Below are 22,742 nucleotides of genomic sequence, written 5' to 3'. Positions count from 1 at the left end.
TACATTTGTTACAGTTGATGAATCTACAGTGACAGTCATTATCATCCAAAGGCATAGTTTGCATTACATTTTACTCTTGGCGTTGTACATTCTAGGGATTTTGACAGATGCATGATGATATCTATCTGTCATTATAGTATCATACAGGTTAGTTTAGCTGTGAAGCTGTATACCCCAGATTGGGACTTGAAACCAATCCCACCTCAGATGGGACTCAAACCCAGTGATGCCTCAGTTGGAACTTGGACCTACAATCTCTGACATAGGAGAGAACTCGAACCTCCCAAGCTGAAACCACACACCTGGTGTCAGAACTCAATGAAACTCAAGTTTTTTATGTCTCAGCACAGATGGAATTCAGCAAGAGGCAAAGTGATAGACAAGAACTGGATTTGTTAATATAGGATGTTTGTGAAGGGTATAAGCAGGCAGGCAAGAGGGCTCTGCCCCCAGAACTTAGTGGGTCACGTTTTTAAAATCAAAGGAAAAGTGAGGAGAGAGAGAAGACCACCTTCTTCTGCTTACTTTGTAAAGATGTTGCAGGAAAATGGGATATGAGAGGATGGTCACATCCCAGGTCTTGGGTGAGTTCCTGGGATGAGCTGCCAAGTGAGGGTCCTTGGCTTCGCACAGCAAAGAATTCAAGAGTGAGCTGTAGTTAAGTGAAAGCAGGTTTATTGAGAGAAATACACATTCCATAGGCAAAATGCTTTCTATCTCAGAAGGTGAGAGCCGCCCTGGGAGATAACACACTCCATTAGAGTGTGGTCCATCTCAGAAGTTGAAAGGCTCTGGGGTGTGAGGGTGGTTTGTTTTTATGGGCTTGGTAATTTCATAGACTAACATATTATTCCAACTATTTTGGTGCAGGGCGGGGATTTCTAGGAATTGAGCCATCATCTTTTCTTGGCCTTTTATGGTTAGCCTAAGAACTCTTATGATGCCTGTAGGTGTGTCATGTAGCATGCTAATACATTACAGTGAGTGTATAACGAGACTCAAGGTCTACTGGAAGTCAAATTTTCCACCATCTTGGGCCTGGATGGTTCTTACCAGTTTTTATTGTATCCTCAATGACAATGTCATTCTTTTAAATGGTTGTTCCCTGCCACCTTCCCTCCTATCTCAACTTCAGTGACACTAAAAATCCTCTGGTCCGTCCTTCCATTCTTCCCTATCCCCCAAATCCTTGGCAACCATTGATCTTTTTACTGTTTCCATAGTTTTATCTTTTCCCGAATGTCATGTAGTTGGACTCATACAGCATTTAACTTTTTGAAATTGGCTTTTTTTCACATCAGTCAGTTCAATTCAGTCGCTCAGTCGTGTCCGACTCTTTGTGACCCCTTGAACCGCAGCACGCCAGGTCTCCCTGTCCATCACCAACTCCCGGAGTCCACCCAAACCCATGTCCATCGAGTCTGTGATAACATCCAACCATCTCATCCTCTGTCATACCCTTCTCTCATCCTCTGTCATCCCCTTCTCCTCCTGCCCTCAGTCTTTCCCAGCATCAGGGTCTTTTCAAATGAGTTAGCTCTTCGCATCAGGTGGCCAAAGTATTGGAGTTTCAGCTTCAACATCAGTCCTTCCAATGAACACCCAGGACTGATCTCCTTTAGAATGGACTGGTTGGCTCTCCTTGCAGTCCAAGGGACTCTCAAGAGTTTTCTCCAACACCACAGTTCAAAAGCATCAATTCTTCAGTGCTCAGCTTTCTTTACAGTCCAACTCTAACATCCATACATGACCACTGGAAAAACCATAACCTTGACTAGACGGACCTTTGTTGGCAAAGTAATTTCTCTGCTTTTTATTTATTTATTTTTTAAATTTAAATTTATTTATTTTAATTAGAGGCTAATTACTTTACAATATTGTATTGGTTTTGCCATACATCAACATGAATCCGCCACGGGTGTACACATGTTCCCAATCCTGAACCCCTCTCCCACCTCCCTCCCCATACCATCCCTCTGGGTTATCCCAGTGCACCAGCCCCAAGTTTCCTGTATCCTGCATTGATGCTGTCTAGGTTGGTCATAACTTTCCTTCCAAGGAGTAAGCGTTTTTTAATTTCATGGCTGCAGTCACCATATGCAGTGATTTTGGAGCCCCCCAAAATAAAGTCAGCCACTGTTTCCACTGTTTCCCCATCTATTTTCCATGAAGTGATGGGACTGGATGCCATGATCTTAGTTTTTTCACATAGTAATATACATTTAAAGTTCCTCCATGTCTTTTCATGGCTTGCTAGCTCATTCCTTTTTAAAGCTGAATATTATTCCATTGTCTGGATGTACCACAGGTAGTTTATCCAATTCACCTTTTGAAGAATATCTTGGTGTTTTCACATTTTGGCAGTTATGGAAAAAGCTACTTATGAAGGTGTTGATATAAATAAAAAATACTTATAAACATCATCAGTGTGCAGTTTTTTGAGTGGACTTTGTTTTCAGCTTATTAGGTTAAATATCAAGGAATGTGATTGCTGGATCAGGTGGTAAGAGTTTGGTTAATTTTGTAAGATATTGCCAAAAGTGGGTGGATCATTTCACATTCCTACCAACAGTGAATAGTTCCTGTTATTCCACATCTGTACCAGCATTTAGTATTGTCAGTGTTCTGTATTTTATCCATTTTAATAGGTGTAGAGTGTTATTTGGAGAAGGCAGTGGCACCCCACTCCAGTACTTTCGCCTGGAAAATCCCATGGACGGAGGAGCCTGGTAGGCTGCAGTCCATGGGGTCACTGAGGGTCGGACACGACTGAGCGACTTCACTTTCACTTTTCACTTTCATGCATTGGAGAAGGAAATGGCATCCCACTCCAGTGTTCTTGCCTGGAGAATCTCAGGGATGGGGGAGCCTGGTGGGCTGCTGTCTATGGGGTCGCACAGAGTCAGACACGACTGAAGTGACTTAGCAGCAGCAGCAGAGTGTTATCTTACTGTTTTAATTTTTGATCCCCTAATGAGATATGATGATGTGGAGCATCTTTTCATATGCTCATTTGTCATGTATATATGTTCTTTGGTAAAATGTCTTCACATCTTTTGCCTGTTTTTAATCATGTTATTTATTTTATTATTTTTGAGTTTCAGTTTCTAAAATTTATTTTAGATAATAATTCTTCATTAGATATATCTTTTGCAAGTAGTTTTTCTCAGTCTGTAGCAGAAAGACATGTCTTATTCTTTTGAAGTTTGCTAGTATTTTATACGGACTTTGGCATTTGTATTCATAAGTGGTATTGGTCTGTAGATTTCTCTTTTTATAGTATCTTTTCCAATTTGATATGATACTGGTCTCATTGAATGAGTTGAGATGTATTTCCTCCATTTTTATTAGAAGACTTTATGAGAAAATGGAGTTAATTCTTTTTTTTTTTTTTGAGTGTTTGGTGTAATTTGGTGGTTAAACCATCTGCACCTTTGCTTTTCTTTGTGGGTAGATTTTTGATTACTAATTCAGTCTTTTCAGTTACAGATCTGTTCTCGTTGTTTATTTTTTCTTGTGTCAACTTCAGTAATTTATGTGTATTTAAAAATTTGTCCATTTCATTTAGGTTATCTAATTTTTTGGCATACAATTGTTCATGATATTCCTTTATAATATTTAATTTCTTTAAGGTAAATAGTAGATCTCCTCTTTAACTTCTCATCTTGTGTCCTTTTTTCTTGGTCCATGTAGCCTAAGTTTTTTTTTTTTCCAATTTTTCTCATCTTTTTAAAGAACTTATTTTGATTTCATTGATTTTCCTCTATTGTTTTTCTGTTTCCTGGTTCACTAATTTCTGTTCTAATCTTTATTATTTCCTTCCCTCTGCTTTCTTTAGGTTTAATCTACTAAAATCTTTACTGGTAAAGGAAAATATATTGGGTTTGCCAAAAAGTTCATTTGGGTTTTTCTGGAAGATGTTATGGGAAAACCTGAATGAACTTTTTGGCCAACTCAGTGCAATTAATTAATAGTGTGTTTTTATTTTTAGTAGAAGATGGAACTTAAATTTTCTTTTAAGAGAAAATCTTTAAAAGGTTACAATAGGAAATGTTTTGATTACAAACTGCTCCTTTCAGAAACTCCTTTTAAAAAGGGATTGGTATGTCAAAAGGGTGATTATAGGCAGAAAACATTTTTTAACCAAAGCAATATATTAAAAATATTTTTACTGGAGTATAGTTGATAGAAAACTCTTATATTTTAATGTGAGTAAAGTGTTTCCAATACTGCCATACAACATAGATTGAAAAATTGGTTCACAGAATTGTAGGTATTGGTGTTCTGTTTGATAATGCACCAAAGAGATAAATAATGTTTTCATTTCTTGTCTTTTAAGATAAAGTCAGTGGGTCTGGCAATAACTCTGATATGATGGAAAACAGCAGGGAAGAGGTAAGAATAACTTGGAGCATTTAAAAGATATTTATTACATACTACTAACCAACTAGAGTAGGTGTCATCAGTTTGCTTTTATTTAATATATTCATGTGTTTGAGTTTACTTTTATAACCAAGTATTATTATAACTTTATTTTCAGTAATTGTTCACTTTTTGATGGTGTTTACTGTTTTTGTTAGTGCTGTGGTTTGTTTCACCTTAAGTCAGACTACTGAAGGCTAGCTAACAGGTATTTGAATGTTATTATATTGTAACAGTGGTGCTCAAGGGGATTGTTATGGGCATAACCTTATGGTTCTGAGATGGATATTCAGAATTTCTTCAGCATTATTATCAGAACCCATCCTGAGGTCTTTCATCTGATAACGCCAGCCTACACTATGTTTTAGAATTCTTTCTACCCAGTGTGAAAAATTGAATCCAATAAAATACACTGATTGTATTGGCAAAATGGAGGTAAATTTAGTATCTCTGAGAAAATTGTAAAAGGTACTCTGTGCCATATATTAGGATAGAGAAAACGACACATTTTTAGATTCTTAAAACTTGTCTATTGGGATCTGGTTACCTCTACATCTTTGTTTTGTGTTTGTCGGCATAGGCCAAGATCATGGTACAGCAGTGTATCATTTTCTATTCCTCAAAATTCAAGAGTAATAATTTAACAAAAAGAGATAGTCTTAAATCAAGGAAACCTTGAGAGTAAATGAGAATTAGTTATTGATGTTCCTTTTAGAAAAATATTTTAGGCATACAAATTATGTCTCATTCTACATATTATAGATGTTGGTATAGGGAAATAATTGTAGGGATGTTTCTCAGAGTTTTACTCACTTTTGTACTTATTTCTTGCATTTAGGGAGCTAGCTCTGCAGAAAAATCCAAATCGTCAGGATCATCACGATCAAAGAGGTTGGTTGATACTGGAGGGAAAAAAGTTACTTTCTTTTTCAGGTTGTTTTATTTCCTTTTTATTAGAATAATCTGTTTTTTCCTAAACTTCAAGCACTCTTGTTCTAAGTAAACTATTTTATACAAGCATATATATTTTAAAAAGGGCTGTGTAATATAATGAATCCTCTTGTATCTATCACTTGACTTTTAATTTTAACTAAAATTTTCCCAGGGGAGGATTTATTATGTACTAGTGGCCCTGGCAGTCTATAGGTAATTCCTTTCAGATAATATATGTGCTTTAAAAAAAAGGAGAAAAGGGAAAATGAAATGTTAAATGTCTCATGAGGCAATATGAGTGTTTTAGGGTTATACAAAATTGTCTAGGATGGGAAATGGTAGCCATAATATTTATAAGGAAGTTATAAGAAGATCAAAGAGTGGTTAAAATACTTATCTGTGTTAAATTGTCAAGTGAATTGTACATAAAGACTGAAATTACTCCAAGCATAATGTAATGTGTAATATACTATGAAATATAGTTTTTATTAGAAGTTTGCAGTTTATTCTTTTGGACTTTTTTTTTTTAAACTAGTGGAAATAAATGTCTTTTAATAATCACAGTTTGTTTGTTATTAACTTATTCCCTAAAGTAGTGATTCTTAAATAGGAGTTCCCCCCTAAATACTCTTTACCTTTTTTAGAATGTGCATGCCTTGGTCCTGCTCAAGACCTACTAAATTGTAATGTGGTATAGAGATGTATGCTTCCCTAGGTGATTCTGATACGTATCTCTGGTTAAGAGCCACTGCTTAATCTAAACATGTTATTTATGTTATTTGGGTGTTTTTCAATTGTCAGAAATGTCTGTAATTCTATGGACTTAATTTTTTCATAGGAAACCTTCAATTGTAACAAAGTATGTAGAATCTGATGATGAAAAAACTTTGGATGAAACTGTAAATGAAGATGCTTCTAATGAAAATTCAGAAAATGATATTACTATGCAAAGCTTGCCAAAAGGTAAAGTGTGTTAATTTTTTATATGAAGTTAAAGTTGAAAAATATCTTTAAATGTCATTACTATAAAATTAGAAATTGATTATTGTAAGCTGTGTGTCAAGGACCAAACCTGACATTTTAGTAGCAGTGGTTTGGAAATGTATTAGTATGGTAATGATAATGTGTGTTCCTGAGGTTAAATATTTAGAAGATATAGTCAGGTTTGAAAAGAAAACTTATTTTCTCTTTCCATTGGCTTCTAGTTTCCAAATTATACTTGAATGTGGAAGTTGGTTTAAATGCTTAGTATGTTAAGTTTTGGTTCAGTGAATTTTAATGTGCTTGCTTTACAGAAAAACATAATGAATACACTGAAAACGTCTCAAAAACATTTAAAGTTTAATTTATTCTTACTGCATTCTTAAATTCCCTAAGATTCAAAGTGAAGTTATGTGTTAAATTTGATTTAGGTATATTTCTTGTAATTATCCTTTTTAAAATGCCTTGTCACATTTCCTCTCAACTATTATGTTTCTAATCTTAAAAGTTGCATTGATTAGATTGGGGCCAGGGTAGGGTGGATAGGGGAGAAGCCAAATGAAAATCTTGGACTTTTCATAGCTCAAATCTAAGAGCAGTGTGATTACATGATGAGAGAATGACATGGGTCTTGGTAATTTCATGGTGTTTCAGAATCAAAAGTTTTGATTTGTTTCTTTATTGAATAATATGTTCAAGGCTCTTAGATTTTTCAGATTTGTTATCACTGATCATTTACAGCAATGTTTACTACTTTATTCTCTGTCTCTACTTATGTTTATGTGACATATGTTTTGATTATGGAAGTTTAAAAAATGATGAGTAGGAGGATAATACATTTCTTGACTAGGAAAAATTAGGAGTTACAATAGATAAGAAATGATGAATGAGAGGAGGAAGAAAGAAGAAAAATTAATGGGCCTACCATTTACATGGCTTTGAAAATCATTTTATGTAATGGTTTTGGTGGCCTAAAGCAGAAACAGCTAGCATGGCAGTCTGAGTTTCATAGGTAGTGATTCACTTTGGATTATTACATTCTCAGTGGTTGTTACTGGAAGTCCTTATGATGGCCACTGGGTGAGCTAAGAACTAGGAGTTCCAATCTTTCTTTTAGTGACATTATGGAAGAAAGTTAGTATGGGATGTTACTAACCTGAACTAAGGGTAATTCTCTTCCACCAAACCAAAATAGACCTGTTTCATAAGGTCAAATTTGGTTGTTTATCACTATTGTTATAATACTGAGTATGTATAAGTACTGGACTCCTTAAAAATTAACTCATTTAACTCTCAAAGCAATGTTGTAAGGTAGTTATTGTTTCTACTTGTAGAGATGAAGGAACAAATTCAGAACTCAAGGAACTTTTTCAGCTTTAAATTGAAAAGCTAAGATTTGAACCCAGGTCTGCCTGAATCCAAAGCTAGTGAGTGCTCTTTCCACTCTGCTGCTTTGCTTTCATGTATAGAAGAATCTTCATAAAGAAATCCCCCCCCCCCGCCCCCGGTGTGTGTGTGTGGGTGGGGGGGTGTTACCTGTAAATCTTTAGCTTTTTTCAAATGCCAGGGCTTCTCTGAGAGTATATATGTGGAATGGTTGTTGTGAATAAAGGTTTTTTTTTGTGTGTGTGGATATTACTTATATTTACCAGCTTGTAAAAAACTCAATCCTTTGTGCCCTATTTGTCCCCGTTTTTTCAGAGACTCAGAAATTCATTTAACCTCGGTTAAACCTCACTGCTGACTAACATAGACCTATATTTCAGGGAAACAGCCCCTGACAACTACCAGGTTTTACAGTTCGCCCTTCATATCCGTGGGTTCTGCCTCTGCAGATTCAACCAACCTCAGATCAGAAATATTTGGGGAAAAAATTCTGGAAAGTTCCAAAAAGCAAAACTTGAGTTTGTCATTTGGCAGCTGTTTATATAGGGTTTACATTGTGTTGGGTATTGTAAGTAATCTAGAGATGATTTAAAGTATACAGAAAAATGTGCATAGGTTATAGGCTATTTTACATAAAGGACTTGAGCATCCACAGATTTTGGTATCCAAGGGGTCCTGGAACAAATCCCCCATGGATACTGAGGGACAATTACACTTTCTTAATTGTTGTCAGTAATGCCCAGTTGGGCTTTTCTGGTGGCTCAATGGTAAAGAATCTGCCTGCCAACTCAGGAGAAGTAGGTTCAATCCCTGGATCGGGAAGATCGCCTGGAGAAGAAGATGGCAACTCACTCCAGTATTCTTGCCTGGGAAATCCCATGGACAGAGGGGCCTGGTGGGCTACAGTCCTTGGGTTCACAAGAGTCAGACACGACTTAGCGACTAAACAACAACAATGCCTAATTACTAAGCCCAGCAATATAGGTAAAGTGAGACCTAGACCCTTTTTACCATACCTCTGCTTTATTTGCTCTTGAGAGATTAAAATGAAAAATTAGCAACCTCTCTCCTCAGTTCACATGTTTTATGGCTAAGAGAGTACATTCTTTCTAAAAGATTCCATAGGGACCAACAATTGATTTCATTCTGCAATTTATTGTTATAGCACTTGAGCTTAAGTACCTAAGGCAATATTTAAGGACTTTCAGGGTACTGAAACTTTGACTTAACTATTTAGGAAATGGTACAGAATAGTACAGCAGTAATAGCAGAATATAAAACAACACTTAAGAATATTTTGCTGCCTTTATGGTTTAGCTTATGAGAAGAATAGGATGTCTTTAAAGCTTTCTTTTCTGATCCTTTTGTTTTTTAAACTGTGGAACTTAGCATAGATGTTCATAGTCAACAAAGCTTTTGTGATAGGCAGTATAAAAATTGAGAACTGGGCTAAAGCTTTTTAACTTTATTCACACATTTCTGTTACAAATCAGTTCATAATACTTCCCCCCCACCACCATTTTTTATGAACTATGTTCCAACAAGTAATTTGATTGTTGACACCTGGCCCTTTTACTATTTCCCTGTTTTATTTATTCTTGAGAGGTCCTTATATAAATATTGAAAGCTTGAAAGAAACAAAACTATGTTCCAGCAATGTTGGCTTTATCTGGAGTCTTGTACTTCACTTGCACATTTAATATGTGTAATGGTTTTTTAAATGAAATCATTCTAGGTACAGTGATTGTACAACCAGAGCCAGTGCTGAATGAAGACAAAGATGATTTTAAAGGGCCTGAATTTAGAAGCAGAAGTAAAATGAAAACTGAAAATCTCAAAAAACGCGGAGGTAAATACAAGTGAAAATGAAAACATGAGTTTAAATTGCTGTTTATGACCATATTGGAAAATCTGATGTACTTACTAAAAATACCTCCACTTTTCTGCCCATTGTTTTTTAAAAGCACTACTTAAAAATAACTTCTGTTTCTTTCTGAGCTCTGAAGCAGAAAAGGTTAAACACCATTGATTAAAATACCTTTGCCTTCAGTGGCTATTAAGTTATCTCAAGAAGTTTAGTATTTCCTTCTTACACATGTTAGTTCTGTAATGCTTATATGCCAGAATACCATGTGTTCCCTCTCACCTGAAAGAATTTTAGATTTGGACAAAGTCTTGCACGTGGCCTTCAGATAACTTTATACATATCTAAAACATTGTTTCAGAGAGTGATGAACATCTGCTTTAGTGTCACCTTGGGTGCTTATATTAAAAATGCAATTACCTTGACTCCACTCGTGACAATTTAGAATTTCTGGGGATGATGTCAAGACCCTGCTCCGGTTTGTGGTTATGTGCATTAAAGTCAGACATCTGTTGGTTTAAGGATATCAGTGTAGATATGAATAGGAAGGAGAAGGGAACTAGAGCTAGGAACCTTCCCTTCATCTGTCTCAGTCACCTCTTCCTTTGTCTGTCCACCCTCACTTACACACACAACAATTGGCTAGTCATCTGTAGAAAGTGAGCATGAGGAAGATTGATTTAAAAATTCGCTACAGTGAAGTTTGTGTCCTACTTGTTTGTGTGTGAGTTTAAACTAGTGCCTGTATGTATTTTGGGGGCATATTAACAGAGCCAGAATCCATTATGATAGAAAGAATGCGTCTCTAAAAGATAGAAATGACACTAAATTTCTAAATGGAAGTGTAATGGAAGCCTGTCTGTTTAATACTTATCATTTTAATTGTGAAATTATAGAGTAGTTCTTATTTTGCTGAAATTTTGTGTAGATTTTATTCCAGTGCTATATGATATCTTGGTGGTACCAGTAAAATATATCTGTATTTGTACAATAGTATATTGTATTAGATGTGTGTATAAATATATATATGTAAATTTTCAGATTCAATTCATTATGTTTAGAGATCAAGAAAATGTAGTTTAGTCTTTTGTCCACCAGGGGGTGTTCTACCTCTTTCAAGCATAAGGAAGATTTTTTTGAGACTGCCATTGCAGCAACAGAGCTCACCAAACTAAGTAGTAGTCTTTAAAATAAGAGAATCAGCAAGTAGAAGATGATGATAAGGACCAGCAGAAGAGTTTTCTTTGTTCTTATTTCTGATTATGGATCCGCTAGGAAGACAGATAACTAAGTATAGTGCGTTGTGTCAAAATTAATATCTAGTGGTGTCTTTTGGGGAGGGACTCTGGAGTAGTCAGTGCCTCAGATATGGATAATGGCTAAAAGGAGAATAAAAAAGAGTTACAATTATCGGGGAGGGTGATTTTAGTGCTAATTTACTATGCTGCTGGTATTTGGTCTGAGCTGATATGTCTCTGGAACATTTTATTGAGTGTTCTGTGTAAGGATGTTTATATTGTGCTTAAGGGAATATGTGTGTTTATAGCCATATGATAGCTAAATCTTTTTTGTTAATTTTTGTCTTAATAATTTGCTACATCTTTAAGCTGTTGGAAATCACACAGGATTTTAACTGTTTTTACCTATATACACATGTATGAATGAACTAGTGATCCGAGGTACTGAACTGTTAGTTAATATTCAAACTTCATAGGAAGTTAGTTCTAAAATTGAAGTCTAATTTAGGAAACTGTCAAGAAGGTAAACTTTATACATAAAATAGTCTTATAATGATTTGAAACAAAATTAAACATAAAGATATTGACCATTTAAGGAGCCATTTTTTTTTTTAAATACCATAGCCGATTTTGACATCCTTTCCCTAGTTCAGTTGTTAGAAAACATATTTTACATTTAATTTTTCTATATGACAGAATAATTCTCTCCTTAGGTTTGATAAAATGTATTGAGGTCAGAAATGAAAATGCCTCTTTTCCATTTATATGCTGTATTATAACCATTATTTCATAACTAAAAAAATAAAACATACATCCATAGAGAGATGTCTAGTAAAGTACCACTTAACCAGTTTACAATATTTGCTTCAGATCTCACTTAAATAAAGTATTGGTTTATTCCTATTTCCTCTTCTTTTGCACTTCAGGTTGTGATTATTTGAAGTTTGTGTGCATATGTGCTGTTTCCATGCATGTTTTTATATTTTTTTTACCTAATTTTGCTCAAAAAGTATTTGTTTTTCATTTAAGAATATACATAGTAGTATCTGTATATATCCTTTTTCAGCATTTTTATTCAACTTTGATTTTGAAATGTATTCATATCAGTAAATGTATAATCGGTTTTTTACTTTTCACTGTTCTATAGAATTCAGTTATATAAGTAAATCACTATCCATTTCCTAAATGTGAAATTATTTCTAATTTTTTGTTTTCAAATTTTTCCCAATTGCTAGTTAGTACTTCAGTGAATATCTTTTATGATTCTTTATGCACATTTGGGGAAAATTCTCCATTGGATCACCTAGCTTTTTAAAATTCTTGAGTGATATATGTGCAAAAGCATAAAGAATATGCGTAATATTATCTAACATTGGATGAACATTCAGACTCGAACTTTTCATTACTTTGTTAGCTTACATGAATGTAATCATTATTTGATATGAAAAAACACACTGTAAATTTATTTGTTTTTAAAGTACAGAATATATGAATACTCACAATCAAATACTAATGCAGGGTGGTATGATTTAAAATAAAATATAAGCAGCTTTATAGAGTGTGATGGTGCCCTTATACTTTGGTTAACCTTTTTTAACTTCTGCAAGTAAAAATATTTGTGCTGATACTTGGTGCTTTGGACCTTAAAACTAAGAATAACACAAAATAGAAAATTAAAAGGTGAGAAATACATATGTTGTTTTGTCTTTTTGTTAGGGATAGAGACAATTTCTTTTCCTTTTTTTTTTTTTTTTTAAGTCTTATTCCCTTCCCCCCCCCTTTTTTTCCTTCAGTAAATGAAGGCATTTTCACTGGTCTCTTTTGAGTCATATTCTACCATCTTATTTGGATAAGAGTTATTTGCACATCAGAGTCACCTGTAAAACTTTCAGTGGGTTAGGGATGGGAATGGCTGTCCCTGTTTTTAAAAGATTCTTTGTCTGATTCTAATTTTCAGTTGAGATTGTGAAGCACTGTGTAGAACTAGAGATGAGAGTGAGGCAGAAGTTCCTTTTATTCTTGTGTAGGTTATCTTCAATCTGTTTTTCTGCAGAAACCGTGGCATGGGGCTCTGTCAAAACCCAGCCATTCTGAGGTTTTCTTGCCAAGATAGATATACCTGCCAATCTTATTTGTCCATATTTGGAAATAGTGGACAGTGCTGATATGGACTTGACAATGAAGTCGATATAGAAAAAAGGCAGGTTAATGGGGATCGTGGATAGTATTGAAGGGACTTTGAGGAAGGAAATTGGTAATATAAAGTTATCAGGTTTTTACATACTTTTGAAAGGATCTGTATGGACAATTCCATTTTGAGAATAAAAATTTTATGGTATACCTAACTAAAGTATAGGGTTCCAAAAGAATCTATTCCATGTATTTCACTTGCTTCTCCATTCTTTAAGAACTGATGCTGAATTTCTTTGTGAAGCAGTAGCAAAATGAAAAGAGCTCTTGGCACCTATTTTTAGAACTTCTTTTATGGAATCTCTTCATGTTATGTCAAGTTGTTGTGAGAAATAGGGTTTGCATCTGTAAAAGGGAACAAATTAGCTCTGCAGTTTGTCAAGGTTGTCATGTTTTTAGTAAGTCCATAAAATTATTAACCTTTTTATTTGTATCCAAAATGTCATTTTCCCAAGGATTATGAAGTATCTAATTTTCAATTTGAATGTTGGGAAATGCTAACTAAAATATATGTCTTTTTATATGTGTGTCTATGTGTGAATAATGGTCACTCTTTTCTTCTAGAAGATGGGCTTCATGGGATTGTGAGCTGTACAGCTTGTGGACAACAGGTCAATCATTTTCAAAAAGATTCCATTTATAGACATCCTTCACTGCAAGTACTTATTTGTAAGGTGTGTAATGATCTGTTGATAATTCCAAAAATATTTGAATGCTTAACATGTGTCAGACTTTTGATGCACAGTGATGAAGATGGAAATGATTTCTGCCATTGGAGGGAATATACTGTAGTGGGGAAGACAGCCATGAAAGGGCCAATAAGTGCTACGATAGGGGAGATACTGTGTATTTTGGGAACACATGAGAAACCATTGTAATTTGGAGTTGATATATAATGGAGATGATACAGCTGATGTCTGAAATATAAATAGGAATTAGCTTGGTAAAGTGGGATTGGTTCAGTATATTTTAGGCCAGAGGCAACATGATATTCAAAGACTCATAGGTGAGGGACAATGTGGTGTGTTGGAAAATTGCAGAGTATATGTGTGTGCACACATATGTTTTATAACCTTCCCTCTTTATATACTCTATTACTCAAATCTAAACTCTCCATGTGGAGTAGTGTTTTGACTTAATTTGGAGATTGTAGATTTTAAAAATAGTTCATATGTATTGAAGATAATTTTAATAGTCTATGTAAACTTTTTTATAAGTAATACCTTGGAATTAATTTTAAATGTCTACTTTATCAAGAATATCATTTCCCCAGCTCATATTACTGCTAAATTAATCCTGTAGTAGTTTGTTTCCCAATAAAATATCTACTTGAATTGTAGGGGCAGACCAGACTTTCCTTAATTAGAGTTCCATTTGTAGATCTTGAATGAATTTTTGATAGATGTAGACCGACTGAGCGACTTCACTTTCCCTTTTCACTTTCATGCATTGGAGAAGGAAATAGCAGCCCTCTCCAGTGTTCTTGTCTGGAGAATCCCAGGGACGGGGGAGCCTGGTGGACTGCCATCTATGGGGTCGTACAGAGTTGGAGACAACTGAAGTGACTTAGCAGCAGCAGCAGACCAACTTAAGCTAAATTTACTGCCTAAGAGGCAGTAATTTGTGTCCTTCCTTTTCTTGAATTCAGTTCAGTCAGGCTTCTAGTTTTAAATTGTGACAGCTGAATTTTGCATCTATTGGATTTGTAATGTGCATTCCTTTTTTCTTGTATATGTGATTGTTTTTTTTCAAATGCCACTCTGTTGAGCCCAGGTCAGTAATCAGTAGTTGTCATCAGTGGTCATGGAACCTTCCCTTTTCTTTAGTTCCAGTGAGAAGGAATTTAAAGTCAGTCAGATTTGGATTTGAATATCAGTTTTGCCTTTGTAATTGTATGACTTTTGGAGATTTATTTACATATTAATGAACCAAAGCCTTGTCTCTCAAATTGGGCAGTAATACTGCCTATCTTACACAGTAGGTGTTGGAGATTTAAAGATAACATAGGGCAGAAAAGGATACTATTGCTCAGCTTTACACACAATAGCTGTTTATATATGATGACTATTAAATTAGTATTAAGTAACGACAAATCTAATACATTTTTATGTAGATCCTTGGTAGCTAGCCATATGAGATCAGAAATTTGCCTTACCAAAATCTTCTATCAATTTTTATATAAGGAACAGTGGTACTTGATGATATGGAAGTCTGTTTTAATTTCTTGAGCTATTCTTGTGTCTCTAAAGTACTAGTTGGGGTGGCACAGTGTTTTTGCTTTGATTCTCTAAAACACACATACACACACATATATAGATACATTCCTTTTACTTTTTTAATGACTTAAAAATGAAGTTTTTCTCCTTTAAGAATGTTAAAAATTTTGAGTAAATTTCCCCTTTCTCTCTCTCTTTTTTTTTAATAGAATTGCTTTAAATATTACATGAGTGATGATATTAGCCGTGACTCAGATGGAATGGATGAACAGTGTAGGTAGGTAATAAATCAAGATGAACTAAATTCAGTGTTGTCTACTTGAGGGAAAATTCTTATATAGTCTGTTAAATCTTTTTTTTGTGGTATCATCATTGATATCTTTAATGGAAGGTTTTCTTTTCCACATAGCCCTTGATTTATATCTTAATTCTCTAACAAAGAATAAGTAAAGGACCTAAATTACTTTGCTATTAAATTGTTGGCAAGAAATTTTAATTGGTTTAGTACTATAAAGATTTAAAATGAGTTTCATTTTTGAATAATATTTTAATCTTTAAATAATTGCAGATGGTGTGCAGAAGGTGGAAACTTAATTTGTTGTGACTTTTGCCATAATGCCTTCTGTAAGAAGTGCATTCTTCGCAACCTTGGTCGAAAGGAGCTGTCTACAATAATGGATGAAAACAACCAATGGTATTGCTACATTTGTCACCCAGAGCCTTTGTTGGACTTGGTCACGGCGTGTAACAGCGTATTTGAAAACTTAGAACAGTTGTTGCAACAAAATAAGAAGAAGATAAAAGTTGATAATGAAAAGACTAGTAAAGTATATGAGCATGCACCCAGATTTTCTCCAAAGAAAAACAGTTCAAATTGTAATGGAGAAGAAAAGAAGTTAGATGATTCATATTCTGGTTCTGTGACCTACTCTTATTCAGCACTAATTGTGCCCAAGGACATGATTAAGAAGGCAAAAAAACTGATTGAGACTACTGCCAACATGAATTCCAGTTACGTTAAATTTTTGAAGCAAGCAACAGATAATTCAGAAATCAATTCTGCTACAAAGTTACGTCAGCTTAAGGCTTTTAAGTCTGTGTTGGCTGATATCAAGAAAGCTCATCTTGCATTAGAAGAAGATTTGAATTCAGAGATTCAAGCTTTGGATGCTATAAACAAAGAGAAAAATACCAAAGAGCATAAAGTCATAGATGCTAAGTCTGAAACAAAAGTAAGAAAAGGAGAAAAACCTTGTGTTTTGGAAAGGAAGGATATTTCAAAATCAGAAGGTAAACTGTCAAGAAAGCAGGTGGATAGTGAGCATATAGGTCAGAGTGTTGCAGTAGAGGAACAAAGAGCACATAAAAATGACAGTACTGAACATAAGAAATCTGATAAAAAAGAACCTCAGTATGAACCTACTAACACTGCCGAAGACTTAGACATGGATATTGTGTCTGTTCCTTCCTCAGTTCCAGAAGACATTTTTGAAAATCTTGAGACTGCTATGGAAGTTCAGAGTTCAGCAGAGTATCAGGGAGATGGCAACAGTGGAACTGAACAAGAACTGGAGACTTCTGTAAAATTAAATATTACTTCAAAAGACAACAGAGGAGGTATTAAATCAAAAACAACAGCTAAAGTAACAAAAGAATTATATGTTAAACTCACCCCTGTTTCCCTTTCTATTTCCCCAATTAAAGGTGCTGATTGTCAGGAAGTTCCACAAGATAAAGATAGCTATAAAAGTTCTTGTCTGAACCCTAAGCCAGAGAACTGTGAACTTGGACAGGAAAAGAATGATAATGAGCATTTGGCTAAAAGTGAAGTTCCGTTACTTTCAGAAGAATCTGATCTTCGAAGATCCCCGCGTGTAAAGACTACACCTTTGAGACGACAGACAGAAACCAACCGTACAACATCTAATTCAGATGAAGAAAATAATGAAACAGTTAAGGAGCAACAAAAACTTTCGGTTCCAATGAGAAAAAAGGATAAGCGGAATTCTTCTGACAGTGCTATAGATAATCCTAAACCTAATAAATTGCCTAAATCTAAGCAGTCAGAGATTGTGGATCACATTTCAGATTCTGATGAAATGCTGACAATCCTCAAAGACATGCCCAGTATGAGTCACAGTTCTTCAGATACTGATATTAATGAACCTCATACAAATAACAAGAAGACTTTTTATTCAGAGATTCAAAGAGGGAAAGATGATAAAAGAAAAAGGAAACGAAAAAGTTCTACTTCTGGCTCAGATTTTGATATTAAGAAAGGTAAATCAGTTAAAAAGGCTATAATTTCTAAAAAGAAACGGCAAAACCAGTCTGAATCTTCTAATTATGACTCAGAATTAGAAAAAGAGATAAAGAGAATGAGTAAAATTGGGACTGCCAGAACAACCAAAAAAAGAGTTCCAAATAAAGAATATTATGATTCTTCTGAAGATGAAAAACACAGCAAACAAGGAATGGATAATCAAGGTCATAAAAGTTTGAGGACTGCACAGGAAGGATCATCTGATGATGTTGAAAGGAAACAAGAGAGAGAGAATTTCTCTTCAGCAGAAGGCACAGTTGATAAAGACAAGACCATCATGGAATTGAGAGATCGCCTCTCTAAGAAGCAGCAGCCTAATGTTTCCTCAGAGAGTGCTGATAAGCTTTGTTCTGGGAAAGAGGAGAGTTTTAATTCTCCAGAAGATAAAAAGGTTACTGAATCTAAAGGAAAGAGCAAGCACCAGCGAACCAGAATGTGTCAGAAAATACTGGGTGGCTTATGTGATGTTGCTGAGAAGTTCTCAGAGAAGGAACAGAGTGATGAATCCTCTGAAGATGATAACGAGCAGAGCAAAAAAGAAATTGAAGAAAAAGAAAAGAAAACTGCAGACTTGAATAAAAAAGTGATGGAACAAGAGTATGAATCATCATCTGATACTACTGAGAAATTACCTGAGGGAGAAGAAATTTGTGACTTTCCTAAAAGCATAAAACAAAAGAGCTTAGCTGATGGGGAAAAGAAATGCAAAAAAATAAAAGATAAAGCTTCTAAAAAGAAGGGTGAATTATCTGATAATTCTGAGAAGTTACCAGGGAAAAGAGAAAGTTGTGACTCTTCAGAAGATAAGAGGAGTAAGAATGGAACATCCAGTAGAGAGAAGAAAAGGTTCAACTTGCCTGAAAAGAGTTCGAGGAAGAGACAGGATTGTTCATCATCTGATACTGAAAAATATTCCATGAAAGAAGATGATTGTGATTTTTCTGATAAGAGACCAAAAGGAATAGAATTAAGGGAAAGAAAGAATTTAAATTCAAATAGAAATAGCAAGGAAGTACAAAGTGGCTCATCTTCTGATGTTGAGGAAAGTTCTGAAGATAATAAAAACCTGAAGAAACAAAGAGCTTCAGCTAAAAAGAAGGCAGGCAGTATAAAGGAGAAAATGAGAAACTCCTTGAGAACAAGCACTAAAAGGAAGCAGGCTGACATTACTTCCTCATCTTCTTCTGACATAGGAGATGATGATCAGAAATCTGTAGGTGAGGGGAGCAGTGATGAGCAGAAAATTAAGCCTGTGACTGAAAATTTAGTGCTGTCGTCACATACTGGATTTTGTCAATCTTCAGGTATGGGAAAACAAATAGAATATTTATACTTTTCCCCTCTTGAATAACTACATTGTTTTATTTTCTCTGTAGTCAGTCAGATGCAGGGCTACTTAGTGTGTAGGAAAACACCATTTAAAAATTCTTTAGAGATTTTCTAGAACCTCTTTCTCCAATTTTTTTGGTCAACATTGGGAGGTATTTGAAACATTATTAGTGTTCTGTATCATGTATACCAAATTTGTTGGGTAAATTTCTTTATTAATGTTTAATGCTTTTCTTTGGAGTAATGAAAAGTAATTTATGAAGGAAAATCAGACTGTTGATAGTAGTTCAGTGGATATTTACTCATGTAATGGAGATGAGTGCTTGTTATGAGTATGACATGTTATGTGAAAGTTTTAACTGCTTTGCCATGCATCTGACTTTTATTTTATTTTTTTATTTAATTGGAGGCTAATTACTTTACAATATTGTGGTGGTTTTTGCCATACATTCATATGAATCAGCCCTGATTTTTAAATTGGGCACATTAACTTTGTGTCTATGAAATCCTCTGAAAAATTTAAATTTACTTTATTGAAACCTGTTGCTGATGTTCATCATTTTTTTTTCTAATAACATGAACAGATGTTTCCATTTTTAACATTAACAAAATAAAAAAAGAAAAAAATCCAGAAAGTACATGGATTACTCTACCCTGATGAGATAGAGCACTAGGACAATAAGAGTGTGGGTCAATGATACCCCCTCAAAAAATTAAAAATATTTATCATTATGGCAGTTCTTTAAAAAATAGTTGTATAATAAATGTACACTTGTTGCTCATATTGTCTTTTTTTAAGTCAATAAAACCTGTCAGTTAACCAAGGACACTTAAAATTTATTTTAAAATTTTTGTAAAGGAGATTGCAGTTACTATTGTGTTCCCAGCAGAACATATGAACATTTACATGTAAGAGGAATAAGCAGTCAGGTTAGATATCGCTGCCAAGTAAACTTTGGTACCACCTTACAAAATTTTAAATTTTGAGAACTTCTTAGATTTTTGAATTGCATATGAGATTGTGAACTTGTATTCAAAACATAATATAATAGTTGCTTTGATATCAATTCAATGTTTTGGTTATCAGGTTAGTCGAAAAAACTCTCATTAGGATTATAGTGTGAGAATAATAAATTGTGATTAGTTACATGGAGTATTCTCATTTGCAAATTCTAGACTGTTGGAATAATCAAACTTTGTAAAACTGATTTCCATGACAAAACAGCTTCCCTGGTGAAATCTGCATGTTTGATTTCAGATACTAATTTTCATCTCCCCAAATCTCACTTGACACATATGAGGGTTTCTATGAGAATTATAATTCTCATGCTTAGAACTGTTAATAACTATTTTAATAAGTAATATGTATTGATTAGCTCTTAATTAGACATGGCAACATATGGCTAATACTCAAGAGGGTTCATGTCCCTTTTCTCATGTTTATATCCAGAAAAGCCTTGAGAATTCTGCACTTCAGGCAAGATGCCAGTCTCTCAACTGTTGGGAAGAATAAAATTTGTTGTTCATATTTTCTTCACTCAGGGTATTTCTTGGACTGATTATACTTTTAGATGTAAAAAAGGATAAATTTGTTAGGGAATGAACTCATCTAACAATTGGACATTGTCAACTATATTTAAATAAAAAAATAAAATAAATAAAAATTGGACTTTCTTGGTAGAAATACTTAGTCAGAAAAAAATATTCAGGGAATTGCAAATAAGCACTATGTTAAAAGCACTGATTTCCAGAATAAGTTTGGGTGTGAGTCAATGATAAGTGGCATTCCTTAAGAATTTGCTTGCCTGTATACAAAGCATGCTAAATTTATCTATTCTCCTAATACATCCAACTTAATTCAGGTGACAATTTTTATGAGCTCTTAAAAAGCCTACCCTGGTCCCATGAATTTAGAGGATTCCAATTTATTCAGCAATAGTTGGGAATCTATTACAGTGTACAACATTTTCTAGTTGGTCTCAGGAATGGCATGACTAACCATGATAAGGAACATCGTCCTAGGAGATTGCAGTCCAATGAGCAAGATAGACATAGATAAGTCATCATTTTTTAAAAAAAAAAAAAAGAATACCAGGAGAAAGATGTAAAACTAAAACGAGTCTGTGTGATAAATAGTAGGTGAGCCAGTTATCCAAATATTGGAGGAAGACTTAAAAGAACAGGTAGTATTTGAACTCAGATTTGAAGAATGGGTCAAATTTTCAAAGATGTGGTAAGGAGGAATAGCAGTAATATCACTGCTGCTGCTGCTAAGTTGCTTGAGTCGTGTCCGACTTTGTGCGACCCCATAGATGGCAGCCCACCAGGCTCCCCTGTCCCTGGGATTCTCCAGGCAAGAATACTGGAGTGGGTTACCGTTTCCTTCTCCAATGCATGAAAGTGAAAAGTGAAAGGGAAGTCGCTCAGTTGTGTCTGACGCTCAGCGACCCCATGGACTGCAGCCTTCCAGGCTCCTCCATCCATGGGATTTTCCAGGCAAGAGTACTGGAGTGGGGTGCCATTGCCTTCTCTGAGTAATATCACTAGTAATATTTAATTTGAGGATCGATCTGTTCGAATGAAGTATTTATTGTGAGTTTGCTAAGGTTAATTGGGACATTTACTTTTGTCTTTCTACAGTTAGCATATTTCTATCCTGAACCTGTAGGTGTCTGTGAATTTTTTTCTTCAACATTTTCTCCCAGTATTTTTTTATGAAAAAATGTTATATATACGGAGGAATTTCTACTGTTAACATTGTACTATATTTGCTTTATGGCATACTTTACTTTATATATCCTATCTATCCATCAATGAACCTAACTTTTGCCCCCTCTTTTGTTTATTTTGAAATAATTACAAATTCACAGGAAGTTGAAAGAAAATATACAGGAGGTCTTGAATGTCTTTAATTAATTTCCCTCCAATGGTATCAGTCTTTCATAATTATAGTACAGTGTCATAACCAGGAAACTGATGATTTATTCAGATTTCATCAGTTTTACATGCACTCCTTCATTTGTGTGTATGTGTGGTTGTGTGTGTGTAAATATAGTTCTGTGCAAAATTTGTATCATGTGTAGCTTTGTATAGCTACCACAACAACCAATATATTGAACTGTTTCATTACCACAAGTTTCCCTTGTGCTACCTCTATGCTCACTTCCTTTCATATCCCTATTCTTAACCTGTGGCAACTGTTAATCTGATTTCCATCTCTGTATTTCTGTTATTTTGAGATGGAATCATGAAGTGTATATCTTTTGAAATTGTCTTTCTTCACTCAGTGTAATTAATGCCCTTGAAATCTTTGATGCATTTGAATAATTCTCCCTGATTACTTCAGCATATATAGTGTTAACTAGGGTACAATGTTTGTTTTTGAGGCAAAATTTACATACAATGAAATGTACAAATTTTCTTAATCTCTTTATGCTTCTGCTGCTGCCGCTAAGTCGATTCAGTTATGTCCGACTCTGTGTGACCCCATAGACGGCAGCCCACCAGGCTCCTCTGTCCCTGGGATTCTCCAGGCAAGAATACTGGAGTGGGTTGCCATTTTGTTCTCCAATGCATGCATGCATGCTAAGTCGCTTCAGTCATATCCGACTCTGTGCGACCCCATGGACAGCAGCCCACCAGGCTCCTCTGTCCACAAGATTCTTCAGGCAAGAATACTGGAGTGGGTTGCCATTTCCTTCTCCTAATCACTTTATAATTTTAATCAAAAGATAGAAATGTTACTTTTTGTAAGGAAATAAGTTTTACTGTACTTTCTCTGGGTGATTCTACTTATGAACACCATACAAATTCAAGTATATTTTACAGTTACTTGGTATCACCAAGTATTGGTAGCATTT

The 22,742-nt window shown here is 34.7% G+C and overlaps 1 protein-coding gene across 8 annotated transcripts in view; it reads left to right on the top strand.

Annotated features, from left to right (window-relative positions):
* ATRX (ATRX chromatin remodeler) overlaps positions 1-22,742 on the top strand; it is a 287,562-nt gene that overhangs the window by 93,253 nt on the left and 171,567 nt on the right. For 4 of the 8 annotated variants that reach the window (XM_044936878.1, XM_025277089.2, XM_044936883.1 and 1 more), the window contains 7 exons: positions 4,340-4,395; positions 5,261-5,313; positions 6,194-6,318; positions 9,458-9,571; positions 13,579-13,688; positions 15,440-15,507; positions 15,799-18,857. In XM_044936878.1, the coding sequence (XP_044792813.1) occupies positions 4,340-4,395; positions 5,261-5,313; positions 6,194-6,318; positions 9,458-9,571; positions 13,579-13,688; positions 15,440-15,507; positions 15,799-18,857 (3,585 nt within the window). The remainder of the gene's footprint in view (positions 1-4,339; positions 4,396-5,260; positions 5,314-6,193; positions 6,319-9,457; positions 9,572-13,578; positions 13,689-15,439; positions 15,508-15,798; positions 18,858-22,742) is intronic. The other 4 variants (XM_044936880.1, XM_044936879.1, XM_044936882.1 and 1 more) reach the window with 4 other exon arrangements.

The sequence above is a fragment of the Bubalus bubalis genome, chromosome X (assembly GCF_019923935.1).
Source record: "Bubalus bubalis isolate 160015118507 breed Murrah chromosome X, NDDB_SH_1, whole genome shotgun sequence".
Lineage (NCBI taxonomy): Eukaryota > Metazoa > Chordata > Mammalia > Artiodactyla > Bovidae > Bubalus > Bubalus bubalis.
Note: the sequence above shows the minus strand (reverse complement) of the source record. Positions and strands in the feature narration are given on the sequence as shown.